At 36.6% G+C, this 13,609-nt stretch overlaps 1 protein-coding gene across 3 annotated transcripts in view; it reads right to left on the bottom strand.

Moving 5' to 3' along the window:
- Window positions 1-13,609, bottom strand: part of RSPO3 (R-spondin 3) — an 88,372-nt gene that overhangs the window by 54,033 nt on the left and 20,730 nt on the right. For all 3 annotated transcript variants that reach the window (XM_040474571.1, XM_040474569.1, XM_040474570.1), the window contains exon 2: window positions 946-1,137. In XM_040474571.1, the coding sequence (XP_040330505.1) occupies window positions 946-1,137 (192 nt within the window). The remainder of the gene's footprint in view (window positions 1-945; window positions 1,138-13,609) is intronic.

The raw sequence follows: 13,609 nt of genomic DNA, 5'->3' as shown, positions 1-13,609 counted from the left end.
ATTGAGACTCAAAAAGTTTTGAAACCAGCCCAGATCAGAGTGATTTTTGAAACCAGGCAGTCTGGTTCCAGAGTAAGAGGTGGTCTGGAAAAAAGAACGACAACAACAAAAGGTAGGGAAAAGGTATGGAAAATGAAAACAGGAACAGTTTGGTTATTGTGAGTTAGCTGGTCATGAAATACCTCTCTGCGAAGGTGATATGTGAGAATATTGAATGAAAGAAAAGAACCAGCCAAGCAAAGATGTGGGCTAAGAGCTTTCCACGCTGCCAGAAAAGTGAATGTAGTACAGTAACTGCAAAGGCTTTGAAGTGGGAAGATCTTGCAAGAAGGCCAGTGAGGTCAGTGCACAGTGGATGAGCTGCAGTCATAGGAAATGAGTTTGAGAGATAGGCAGCCATATGTGGTGCCTGACAGAGGAATGGTATTTCCTAAATCTACATTTTGAAAGGTTACTCAGTCTACACTGTGAAGAGTAGACTTTCGGGGTCCAGATGAGAGGTGATATGAGAGCGTTTTCAACATTTATTTCCAACAAATAGATAAATGTTGTAGTTGTTATACTGGAATTTTTCTTGAAGCAAAAATAGCTGAATTTATTCTTTAAATCATTAAATGTTCTGATAGTAATGGGATGTTGTGACAGTAATGGGAACTCAGATGGCATTAATGCTTATGGTAGTTTTCTGTAGGTTATGTGAGTAATAACCATGTTCTCAGTGTTTGCTTTTATGATGGGAAAAAAAAATCCACAAAACTTGAGTGCTTTTTATAAGAGGTGAAAATCTTCCTGCTCTGAGGGCTAAGTCCACGTATGCTTTAGCCTTATTATCAGGTAAATATTATTATTAACTTAACACCGAATATCACAAATATGCTAGAGGCCATTTCAAATCTGGAAAGTCCCTAAGGGTGAGATAAAAACATAATTCTGTGTAGCACTTACTTGTACATTTATTTATATCTGGATATCGAGTTCCATAATATCCACTTGGACATGAAGAGAGACACACTCCAATCTGCTTCATGCCAATTCTTTCCAGAACAAAAAATAGTCTGGGCTTACATGACAAGCATCCATTGTAATCTGAACACGTCGCACAGCCTCCTTGGCAGCCTTGACTGACGTTAGGATGCACTGAAGGGACAAATGTACAAAGACAAAAACAAATGTTAAATCATAAATATAGAAGTTCAATGACATTCTCTAGGCAGAGATACATTTGTTTCACTAGCTTTCAATTGGTGGTAATGGGTGAATAAGTTGGGATTTTTTCCCCTCTCTTTTCTGTGATCTAGTATTTCCCTTAAATATACACATATATTGTTTTTAATTTAAAAGTTATTAAAAACTTTAAGTGATTAAGTTTGGGCATTTGGAAACTAAGAATATACTGCCTCAAACTATTTATGGATCATATATGTATTTATATGTAGTGAAATATTTTCATTGAACTAGCACCCTGGCAGATTGGAGATTGGGTAATTTTGAGCTTATTCCCTAAAATCAATGTATATTAGCTTTGCTTGTCATTTATGCAATGGATGATAAGCACGTATCTAATTTCTTCAAGCAAAGATGACAACATAGAAAAGGCTTAACTTGAGTAAGGACACTTTGTTCTAGGATATCTTTTTTCATGTATGGTCTATTAGAGAACACAATATTACTCTTTGATCCATTGCAAATTGATTCTGAAACTATGTAGCTTCTTGGGACTCCCCCACCCCCATGCTTTCTTAAAATATTTCCTCTCACATAAGTTTAATGTTTATCAGTTCAAACTGATACCATGATGACAATGTGATACTTATCTTACCAGTATTTCTACAAGACCATGTGGCTATTTATAATAATATTTATAGTTTATAATATAATATTTATAATGTTATATATATAATATATAATAATTCTACTTCTTCTACTCAAGTATGTATTTGGTGAGGGCATGACACTAAAGACTACTGCTACACATACCCCTAAGAATTCTAAGGTTTCCAAGAGTCATCAACATGTGTGGTGAGCTGACTATTCATTAGCAAATCTGAACAAACATAAACAAACATGTGGAAGAGTCATGTTTACTTGAGATCCTCACAACGTTAAATCTTCTTATTACTATCAACTGGACATCAACATCTATGTGTGAGCTGGTGTAAAATTGCTGACTAAAGTACATCTCTCATGGAGCTGGTGTTTGGGATGATTTCTTCTCCTAATGAATTCTGTGTTCAAATACACTATAAGTAGCTTTATTGTTCCTCTAGGAATCCAGAAGGCAAAAATTCTGACCTTTATAAGAAACAAAGGTTGATGCACAGGAGTGCAAAGGCACCCCAGTGTATTTCTGATTTCTCTTGTTGGTAGTGGTGTGTGTGCGCGTGTTGGGGTGTGATGGGCCTTGCCATTATCAGGTCTGTCTTCAGAGTGATGTTTGGTTCTTGCTAAGTCCTTTACTGCAAAAACAAATCCCACCAGGCTTAGTTAGAAAGGGTACCTACAAGCCCAATCAGCCTTACCACAGGGGTGCAAGAATTAGTTACAGAGAGGTCATTTGGTTGACCAGTGTCCTCTGCCTAGAGGAAAGCATCCCTGAATCAGCCACAGGAACCACAAGCAGCTCATTCTCATTCCAAGACGTTTTGTAAATAAACTGAGGAAATGTGGGGGGGAAGGGAAGTCTGCTTTTCCTGTACATGCTCCTCTGTGGGGTGGGAAGAATACATAAAGTGGCACAGGAGGTTTAGGCATTACAGGACTTGGGGAACTTGTAAGTGAAAACTGTTCTCCAAGTAACAGGGTATTTTTCATTGCGGTAACTCATCATTGGAGACTTACAGAAAATGTGTTTTCTGTAGGGAAAGACCCTAAAAAGGAAAGGGATGAAGAGGGCTTCCTGTGCTCAGACTCTAGTTTGGTCCATTTTAAGAAGCAAGATGTGTAGTTAAAAACCTGTGAAATCTTCTCATAAGAACTGTCTGTGGAGAAGTGGACTTCAGTTTGAAGGAAAGTCACTTCAAGCCCAGGGCACTAAGTGACTCTGAGTTTGAATGAAATTAGGTTTAACTGGCCCACAACAACCTATCTCTATCTCTGAAATGCAGCTGCCCAAAGGAAACAAAATTATAATTTCAAGCACCTTGAAACTTTTGTCAATTATGATACAACTTTAAATCAGTTATGAGAATAAACATGATTTACATATGTGAAGCCTCAAAAACTGATGTAACTTAAAATAAATTTCACTTAAAAATAGGTTTTGGGGATGCTGGGTGGCTCAGTCAGTTAGGTGTCCGACTTCAGCTCAGGTCATGATCTTGTGGTTTGTGAGTTCGAGCCCAATTCTGGCTCTCTGTCATCTTGGAGCTCACTTCAGATCCTCTGTCTCTCTCTCTCTCTCTCTCTCTGACCCTCCCCCACTCATGCTCGCACTCTCTCTCTCTCTCTCTCAAAAATAAACACGAATTTTTTTAAAAAATGGGTTTTGGATGTTTGGAAACTTCTCCAGGAAAGAGCTCCATACAGGCCCAATGACCTGGTAACAGTTCCCATCAAAATTTTGAGATGTGACAAAGTACCTCGTTTTCTTTAAAACTTTTACTGATGAAATCTAGCACAATCAACTCATAGCGTAGCACTACATTCTTTCTGCTTGCTTCTTTTTCATATTGTGCCTTTTTAGACAAAATTTTTTGGCAAAATAGATTTTTGAAAAGTAAAGAAGCCAACTTTATTTCTTCAGAAAGGGTTCAGTGTTATGCTGTGGGAAGTGAGAATAAGTAAGACTCTGAAGCTCAGGTTCTAGGATTCTAGATTTTTTTTTACAGTTGAGTAGAGTAGTGATTGTTTTCTTGAATGCTATGTAAGGGTCACTCAATTTTTACAGCCTGTATTACACAACTAGATACAAATTCCCCAAGCTTCATCTTAAGGGGAGGTTTTACTTTTTACATGAAAACCACAGAAAACTTTGGTCTGGATTGACTGTAACAGTTCTTTCAGCCTTAAAATCTTATGATTCTAAGACAGAAAATAGAATTCTGCTTTTTCATCCTTCTTCCTCTTCCATTCTGATAAAAACTTCATTTTGTATTTCCTAATCACCTCTTTTTAAAAAATGTTTTAGTACTATTAGTTTATACAAACAATGGAGGTATTAATGGTGAGGAGGTTTCATAAAATATCTAAGGTTTAAACTTAATCTTAGAAAATAAGTTGAAGTTATAAGTATGTAAGTGACCATCATGAGGCCAGAGGAGGGAACACCCCAATTATCCACATCAGGAAGGAGACTGGCATGAGTTCAATGCATCTGATGCATAAAGAGTGGTTAATAGAGATATGAGGAGTATCAAAAAGATTGCAAGCACTGGGTAGATCTAGATTATGGAACCCTTTGTGGTTTGTGCCAAGGACATTATTCTGTAGATATAAGGGATTTCAACCTGGTGGATGACGTGATCACTTTTGTATTGGGAAGGTGATCTCCCTGGCAGCATGGAAAACACAGAAACTAGAAGACTAATATAGTGATCAAGGTAAAAGACTGGTGATAGCTTAAAATATAGCAAAGGCAGGGTAATGTGGTGAGGAAGGTATGACTATTCCAAGGATATTTAGGAGGTGGAGTCAGTCAAATATGGTGACTAACAGAATGTGGACCGAATAGGAAAGAGGATTTGAGAAGGTGTGTTTTGAGTTCTAGCCCGTGAGTGAATAGAAGAGAAGAGGGACTTCTGGGGGAGTAAAAGCCTGCCGTTGGAGTGTGGGGGCAAGTACACAGAATAAAAAAAGTCTAAAAATATAAACATGGCTTAGGATCATTGATTTTGAAGATTTTATGAAATATCCAGAAAGTGATCCTTAAGAGATGGAACTTAATATTGTACTGGTTGCTAGAGATGTAAGGGTGAGTCCTTGGCTGTAACTACCTAATTAGAGAAGACATCTGAAAGAGAGAGGAGTTGAAGAATGCCAGAAGAAGGAAACATAGTCCAAAATAAGGGATATTTGGTAAGAAAAAAAAGACATATTTTCAGTTGATTTTTAACAATACTTTGCATTTCTACACCATTTTTGCTTTCAAAGCATGCATCTCATAGAAAGCTAAATTAACTCCTTATTAGTAAGGATAGAAGCCATCACAATTATTTATCTTGAAACCCCAAACTAGGACTCAAAGAAATTCTGAAACTGCAAGACAAATAGCAGTTGATATCAAAGGTTAGAACCTAGATCTTTGATGTCTGGTAACAATCTGTTTACATATATAAGTAAACTCTAGATATGTAACAAGGGTAAATCTGAGTGGAAAAACAGTCAGAAATCATGAGGAAGTTAAATTGGGACTTTTTTTTTTTTTTACAAATGTGTCAAATACATGCTAAAATTGATGTATCTTTCCCTAAAATTGGGAAAGAGGGAAGCATCTTTTCTTAACTTGTATACAAAGGTTAAGGATGAAAACAGTATATATTAGTGTGTTATTTAAACCAATTTTCAGTGTTCAGTGTCTGACCTGTTAATATCCCTTGAATAAGTGACTTCAATTTTCCTAGCTGTTAAGCTTTCCGAATATTTCTCTATTTGGTAATCTTACAATGCATAACTGATGCAATGGCTCATAAAGCTATTGTCCTGAGAGTTAAATCAACTTTTTTGATAAAAAATCTAGAACATAGAGTTTTAAATGGTAGAGCATTTGGTAAATACACAATCTTTGGCTAGTTATTTTCATTTTTTACGATATACTAAACCAGTTGCAGCATTGAAATTTAAGTTATGTTTCTGTAACAATTTAAGTACAAGCTTCAAGGATTTGCTTTAGTTTAATCCCCTTCTAAACCCCAACTGCAAATGTAGTCACATCTATTATAAATTTCTGTGTGGAAGAAATTCAATGTTGCATGCTGCCAGTTACCTCTGATGGTCATTTATTTGTGGCTAGAGAATATCCAGAAGTACAGAATTTAACAGAATTTAAGTTTATAAAAGGTTTGATTGAAGTTTAAAGTGCTAAGTACATGAAAGTAATGTATTGAGATTTTATAATTCAGAGAATAAAAAATAATAAATTAACAAATGTGATAAAAGTTAATTTTTTAATAATAATAATTAAAAAAAAACCCAAATTCTTCCTAAAGCATTCTTGTTCTCACAACATTCACTGCCTGCTTTTCTCTATATGGCGGCCTTCGGAGACAGGGTAAGGAGAAGAGGCCAGTGGAATTCTATAAGCAAAGCTATTTTCACTTTTGTCCTTTCTTCCATGTCCTCTTCTTTTTAAAAAAATTTTTTTTCAACGTTTATTTATTTTTGGGACAGAGAGAGACAGAGCATGAACAGGGGAGGGGCAGAGAGAGAGAGGGAGACACAGAATCGGAAACAGGCTCCAGGCTCTGAGCCATCAGCCCAGAGCCCGACGCGGGGCTCGAACTCACGGACCGCGAGACCGTGACCTGGCTGAAGTCGGACGCTTAACCGACTGCGCCACCCAGGCACCCCCCATGTCCTCTTCTTTTGCAAGGATGTTCACATTGACTTGAAGCTTCTTGAAGGTAGGCATCTGGTCAGTCTTGATAATGTCTTCATAATTTTATTGATAATTCCCAGCTTCTACACAGGGCAGCTGCTTATTAAATGGGTTATCAGTGAAGAGTTTTTTATTACTGAAGAGACAAAGGCAGTAAATATAAAAGATAAGCTACTTATTTGTGTTTTTAAAAATAATAAAGATGTCAAAGAGGTAAACACTTAATAGAAAGTATTTATGATAACTGATTTTAAGTGGGATGTGCCTATAAAAATCTGGTAAAGGAATAAAATTTCAAATCATATACTCTTTGAGGATGCTTAATTATGAAATAAATCATTCAAAATAAAATAATAAAAGTTTTTCTAGGTGTATTTATTTCAGTTATCTATTCACCTAAAGAAAATGTAGACTTATTTTTTGCTTATGTAAGAATAGCACATTTCTATCATATCATTTCTAGATATCTATCATATCTATAATATCATATCTGTCTTGATCATTATGGAATCATTTTTAATATAGCATTATGGTCATGGAACGAGATGTTTCATGAGTCCTCTGAATGTTTGGAATTATTCACTTTAAGAAAAAATCTAGTGTTAAAAATTTGAATTACTTGGCAGTCTCCTTTAAATTCTATTGAATCAACCCCAGAAAATATTGAGAGTCAATGTTTCTTATTTATTCATAAGTTAAAGAAGCCAAGGCAGAACAGACAACGTCTAATCTCCATAATCATTTGTTAGGTATAGACAGCACAATATGAGAAGCTGTTTGAATGGATATAATTACTTACTGGTACACAATACTCCTTTATATTCTCAAGTGATGTTAACTGGATCAATATAGGTCTGTCATAGTCCTCCAATATTATTTCTGACTAGTAATTTGTTGAGAGAGCCATATGTTTATATGCACAAACATATATAGATTTTGATATTTCTGAAATACAGTGTACCATCAGATGGTGTGTGCATATGTGTATATATTGTATATGTAATTAGACGCACGATGTGCACACACTCTATATAGTTTTTAATTAAAGTCAATAGCACAGACATTAATTGACCTGAAGTAGTTAGGATAATAGAGTCTGTCACATCTTTTGTCCCAGTGAATCAACCTTGAACACTCTGAAAGTTTGTACCCACACCAATGGGTTCACAAAATTCCTAAAGTCTCAGATAGGAATGTATTCACCAGCTGCTGAATAAAGCCCAGTTAGGGCTCCACCATTATTATGTGGGGAAAAAATACTGTTTTTAATGGAAACTATTTCTTTGAGAACTTGGAAAATCTTTCTCTTTCTCTTACTGAATAATAATTTCCTGAAGGGAGTCTAATATTTATATTCTATAAATACTTTAAAATAAAACCACAGTAATAACACAGACCTAACATTAAACAGCAATTAGCTAGACTTTCCACTAAAATGAAGCCAGCTCAAAATATTAAGAAAATGGCTAGCAAATGATGGCAGATATAGAATTCCTGAAATCTAAGCTATGATGAATATTTGGTAGCTAGATGCCAACTTGGTGGCCAATGGCTGGGCTTTGTCCATCCACAGTCTACAGAATTAGGACTAGAAATTAAAGGCAGCTGAAAGGGGCTGCATTATCTGTACATTGTGAAGACCATGATTAAGGTTTTCAACGCAGATTTCTGATAACTTACTATGTGCCTAACAGTACACATGATATAGTAAATGTAGGAGTGAAGACATCCAGTTCCTGATTTTATGATGTTAATCAGTTAGTAAGCAAGTACACAATTAGATGCTTAAAGATTATGATGGATGGTGTGAGTGAAATAAACAGGTGAATAAAACAGGGAATAACTCTGGGGAACTACTTTACACATAGCGGTCAGGAAAGGCACGTTTTAGAACGTCACTGTTGAGCTGGGACCTAGAGAATGAGAAGCAGTAAACTATGAAAACCTGAGGGAGGGAAGATATCCCAGGTGGATCACCAGCACGTGCAAAGATGTTAAGTCCATGAGAAAGAACCAGGCATAAGGAACAGCACAAGGGGAACCAATGAGGTTGCAGCAGTGGTATGCGATGAGGTTAAAGAAGGAGGGTAGAGCCAGATCCTAAAGAACCGTGTGGGCCAATGTAAATACCTGGGATTATATACCAAGTGTATTTAGACTTTGCGTTGCTAAGTGAATATCAGAAGGAAAGGAAAGAACACATTTTGCCTGACATAGTTATTTACTTTAATTTTTGTTAATTTTATGGATCATAAAATGGAACCAGCAACTTGTGTTCCTTGGAAACATGTTGTCTTACCAATTTTTATATTAGAGGAGAATGTTCTAACTAGCTACAAGATAGAGATTTACACTCTGATTCTTATCTTTGAAGAGAATGTACATCAATTTACATGTTCTTTGCTCTTGGAAACATTTCATTTCTCCTTTGTTTCTCCTATCTTTCTCTAGCAATAATTTGAGTTTGCTTTGGGGTTTTACATTTTCATTCTTTTTTTATTGGAGTGGAGTCATTCTTTTTTATTATAGAGGTGGTGGTAAAAATACACAGGAAAATTATGGAATTCATAATAGATCATAAGAACAAATAAACAGAATAAAAAATAAAATATTTTGTAATCTTGCATATACTCTTTTCTGCATTTTTCTGAATTCTTGCCATTAGTGATGCATATTGACAAAGTTTAGGTAATTTAGAGCAACAGCATTATAATTTTCACTTCTAATATAATATTTCTTTTAGAATCTCTATATTCTGTTCTTTTTTCTGTTAAATACATTAATAATCTGTGGGTTAATTCCCAAGTTCATTCTTCAAAAGTAGTGAAAGCCATATTAGTTTTCCTGTGACCTACCAGATAACTATAGTTGATTCTGCTGTTGACACCGCAACAGAAAGTATTTGTAGAACCAAAAATAGTGTTTTTTTCTTGACCACAAGTAGAAAATCTATGTTAAGGTTAATGCACCCTGCTACGGGTGTAAAATGTAAGGTACTGAATCAGCATCTCCAGCTGTTGCTAAGGAAGGGAAAGCTTCCCCTTTTCCAAGTGGCCATGTTCCCAAGTGGAGGTGAATAGAGGACAAGAGGGAGTGGATAGGGGTAAGGGAGACCCAGATTCTGTAGAGAGCCAGGACCTGTTGATGAGTTAGTGGGTGGTAATAACAGCATTTTTTCATGAGACAGATCCAACAGTGTTCATCCAACAGTGGGAATCATTATGTACTCTGGTCTGGCTGAGAGTTCCATTCCTTTTTTTTTTTTTTTTTAACGTAGAGAATTAATTAGAAATCAACATAAACAGAAAATGTGATAGTTTAATGGTAATGAATCTGCATGGGTGTGATTCCATAACTACTAAGTTTGCATTCTTGAAAGAAACAAACTTCAGTTTGTGCTAAAAACAAACTCTACTTTGTTATATTATGAATAAACTTGGATCTTCTTGCCACATAGCATGCTAGAGCAGCATATCTGATGGCTGAAGTCTTAGTGTAAGCAAACAGCAGGCGAAAGACTTGTGGTATTTTAACAGGCACAAGAAGATGTGCAAATAGAGGGCATATCATTAAATAAATCCAGCTTTATGGGTCACATCTAAAATCCTGAGCAGAAAAAATAAGTGGTTTTTTCTCGTAGAGTCACAAAATTGCTGGCAGAACAGAAGGTGCTAGATACCCACCTTTGTGCATATGATACATTTTTGTGCATGGTTCACTGCATCACTACCTCATTCAGATATGGGCCTGCACACTTTCCAGAGCAGCACAGGGACTGGGAGGTAGAGAACTGGCTTTGGATTCATACACAGTTCTGACATTTACTAGCTGAATAACCAAAATTGATCTCTTCATCCAGCTACTCATTTTGACAATTAAACTGTCCAACATCTACATGCTTCTAGTTAGTGAGCATCCAAAGTTGAATAAAACCAATAATCTGTGTCAAGGAGTTCACAGTCTGGTTATTTAGACAAAAGTTGAGTAAACTTTTTGAACCTAGGATTTCTCATCTGTAACAGGGGAATTTCTATTTGAATTAAGTGAGATCATATGTAAGCACCTAGCACTCTTATAGGCACTCATTACATGTCAGTATGTAGAAAGCATTTCGTTTTACCCAAGAAGTACTAACTATAACCTTGTACTAGTTCCACTCTTACTCAAGACAGCTGTGAAGCTTTACTCAATACTGACTCTCTCAAAACCCTTCAAGTAAGAAAACTGGAGAGAGGGCAGAATGCTGATGCTTCTTTCTAACACAGGTGATTTGGGGAAACTCAGGGAGCCTGGAACTCATTAACAGTCACAGGAAGGGGCTACTTTTTAAGGACCACAGACACAGCTTTTAATGAGTATCAGATATGGTAGTCTCACACAGCATTCTGGGCAACAAGTACTCTGGGACTCTAGCAACCCACTGAAAACAAGGGCCTGCTTAAACAGGCAGAAAGAGGAAAGGCAAACCACAGAAATGATATCAGAATGGTGTAGAGATCCTGAAGGTCTATGCCAGTTAAGTTCTAAGACTGTACCGTGTGTAAAATTGAGCTGAAGTACTTTTTAATAATGTGAATGCATAGACTTCATTCCAAAAGATTCTGATTCAGGAATGAAAAGGTGAGCCTGGGTAGTCGCATCTATATGCAGCACCCCAGGTGAATGCAACACCGGTGATACAGATACCCCACTTTTAGTATCACATCACTGCTGTTTTCACAAATAAGTACTTATTCAGTGATTACTCTTCTAGGACTGAAGACAAAACATGGTCTCTAACTCAAGAAGCCTAAGATATAGTTAGTATAACAGTCTTTTCATATTTTAAGGCCCATACATATACAGACCAGAAACTTAGTGCAACAGAAATTACAAGGCAGGAGCAATTACTGATGGTTGAGGTATCTGAAGGTGCCAGCCTGCAGTTAGGAATAGTTATGAGACTTGAGGGAAAAGAAGACCTTAAACAAATGGGAAGCAGGGAAGAGAATGTTATGAGCAAGAGTGTTATGTATGAACACATAAAGAAGATTTGGGAGAATGGTGAATATAACTGGGGAATTTAAGAGGATTTTACAGTTGTTCCTTCCCTCTTAACTTTCAGATGAGAACACTGTGGTCCACATAATTAATTAGCTTCTAGCTGACAGAATCAGAAACCTTTGAAAGTTTAGAGGGATTTAGTTCAAACAGCTTCCCCAGAACAGTCCATTTAATTACGTCTAGTAAAACAAATCTTATGATATTTGGGGGCAGCCAATATATTTATTTTACAGCATCTCTACATATTGAACATCTTAAAGCCTCTCCCATTAACCTGCCTGTCTTTCAGGAAGTTCTGGTACCATAGAACACACCCAACACATTTTCTCCTTTTTCCTTAAGATTGTTTGTCAAACGAAGCTTGGTGTTTTGGATGGAAAGGTGGATAAGACCTAGGAGTCTGAAGTACAGTGAGAGACCATAAACAAAGTAAAGCCAGGGTGGTAAATATTATGTACAAGTCGTTGGCAGAAAGGAGACAACTAACCATCTGGAACCACCTACTTGGGAAACCTGACATCCAGGCTGGATTTTGAGAAACATGAGGAAACTGGCTAGGGGTTTCAATTTAATCTTATATATAACTTGAGGGAACCGTTTATAGACAAATCAGTGACATGATTTAATTTTGTTTTAAGCAAATACTCTGATGACAAAGAGAATAATTTCTGAGGAGGAGACACTAAAAGTTGAGTTATTAAGATATTATATTCTTACCTGGCACTGCTATTAGCTAAATTAGAATAGCATTAATGGGAAAATGGAAAAAAGAGGGCAGGATTTTAAAATTATTTCCAAAGAAGAATGGGCAAGGTTGACAGGATTTAACAATCAATTTTACATGGGTAAATGAAAAAAAATCTATAAATGGGTAAGCGAAAGAATAGTATTGATTTGGGGGTTTCTAACTGGGGAGATCAGGAACAAAATGATGTAATTAAAGGCGATAAAAGGAAAAAGAAATATCAAACTAGAAGGACAGGTGACTGAAGGAAGGAGAAAAGTACAAATGATTATATTGAGGTCCTAGGGGATTGGACTTGTCTTATTGTCGCTTTGTATCCCAAACTCATAGCCCAAGACTAGGCATATAAATGGGCTCATAATAAACCATAAACAACAAATAAACCCCTTCATTTTATAAAAAATAATCCCCTCCCCCAAATCAAGAACTGAGACTTAGGAAATTTTGGTGACTTCACAAGGAAGGATCCCCTAGCCTTAGTGGCACTCTTCAGAGGTTTTTTGATTTCACTAAAATGTAAAATTTATGGAGAGAACTAAAGAGAGAAAAAATTAAGACCAAACATGAAGAGATGAATAAGAGGCTAAGGAGTTTACGTGAAGATAAACAAGGAACCGCCATGGATTTGAAAAGTTATGGAATTTGAAGAAAAATTCATGTGGTGGGGCGCCTGGGTGGCTCAGTGGGTTGAGCGTCCGATTTCGGCTCAGGTCATGATCTCACAGTCTGTGAGTTCGAGCCCCGCGTCAGGCTCTGTGCTGACAGCTCAGAGCCTGGAGCCTGCTTCGGATTCTGTGTCTCCTTCACTCTCTGCCCCTCCCCTGCTCATGCTCTGTCTCTCTCTGTCTCAAAAATAAATGAAAATATTAAAAAAGAAGAAAAAAAAGAAAAAATTCATGAGTTCTAGGAGTTCAGAAAACAAAGTTGAGGAGATTCTTCTAATACAGCATTTCAACCATCACACCTGAGCATGCATGAATTTAGGTATGGAAGCCAAGAGTTTTCCAAAGCCAGACAGCTAAAATGCTGGAGTTAACCTTAGTTTCTTATGGCATCAATATCTGATCACATTTTCCAGAGTTTGATATCATTCCCTGATGTTCAGTGCTGGTGAGTAGTCACTGTGGAGACAGGACCTAGAAAGTTAGTCATGAACACTGCCCAGAGTAGGAGCAAAGACACCAAAATTCCTCTGATTTTCCACCTTCCTCACTGGATAAGACACATTTTCCTGTGGTCCATTAGAAATAATCACTCTACATTGAGACTACAGAGCCAAAATCTTTTGT

Source organism: Herpailurus yagouaroundi, unplaced genomic scaffold, assembly GCF_014898765.1.
Source record: "Herpailurus yagouaroundi ecotype Mexico unplaced genomic scaffold, PumYag 139, whole genome shotgun sequence".
NCBI lineage: Eukaryota > Metazoa > Chordata > Mammalia > Carnivora > Felidae > Herpailurus > Herpailurus yagouaroundi.
The sequence above is the reverse complement of the archived record's forward strand: the minus strand, read 5'-3'. Positions and strand labels throughout refer to the sequence as shown.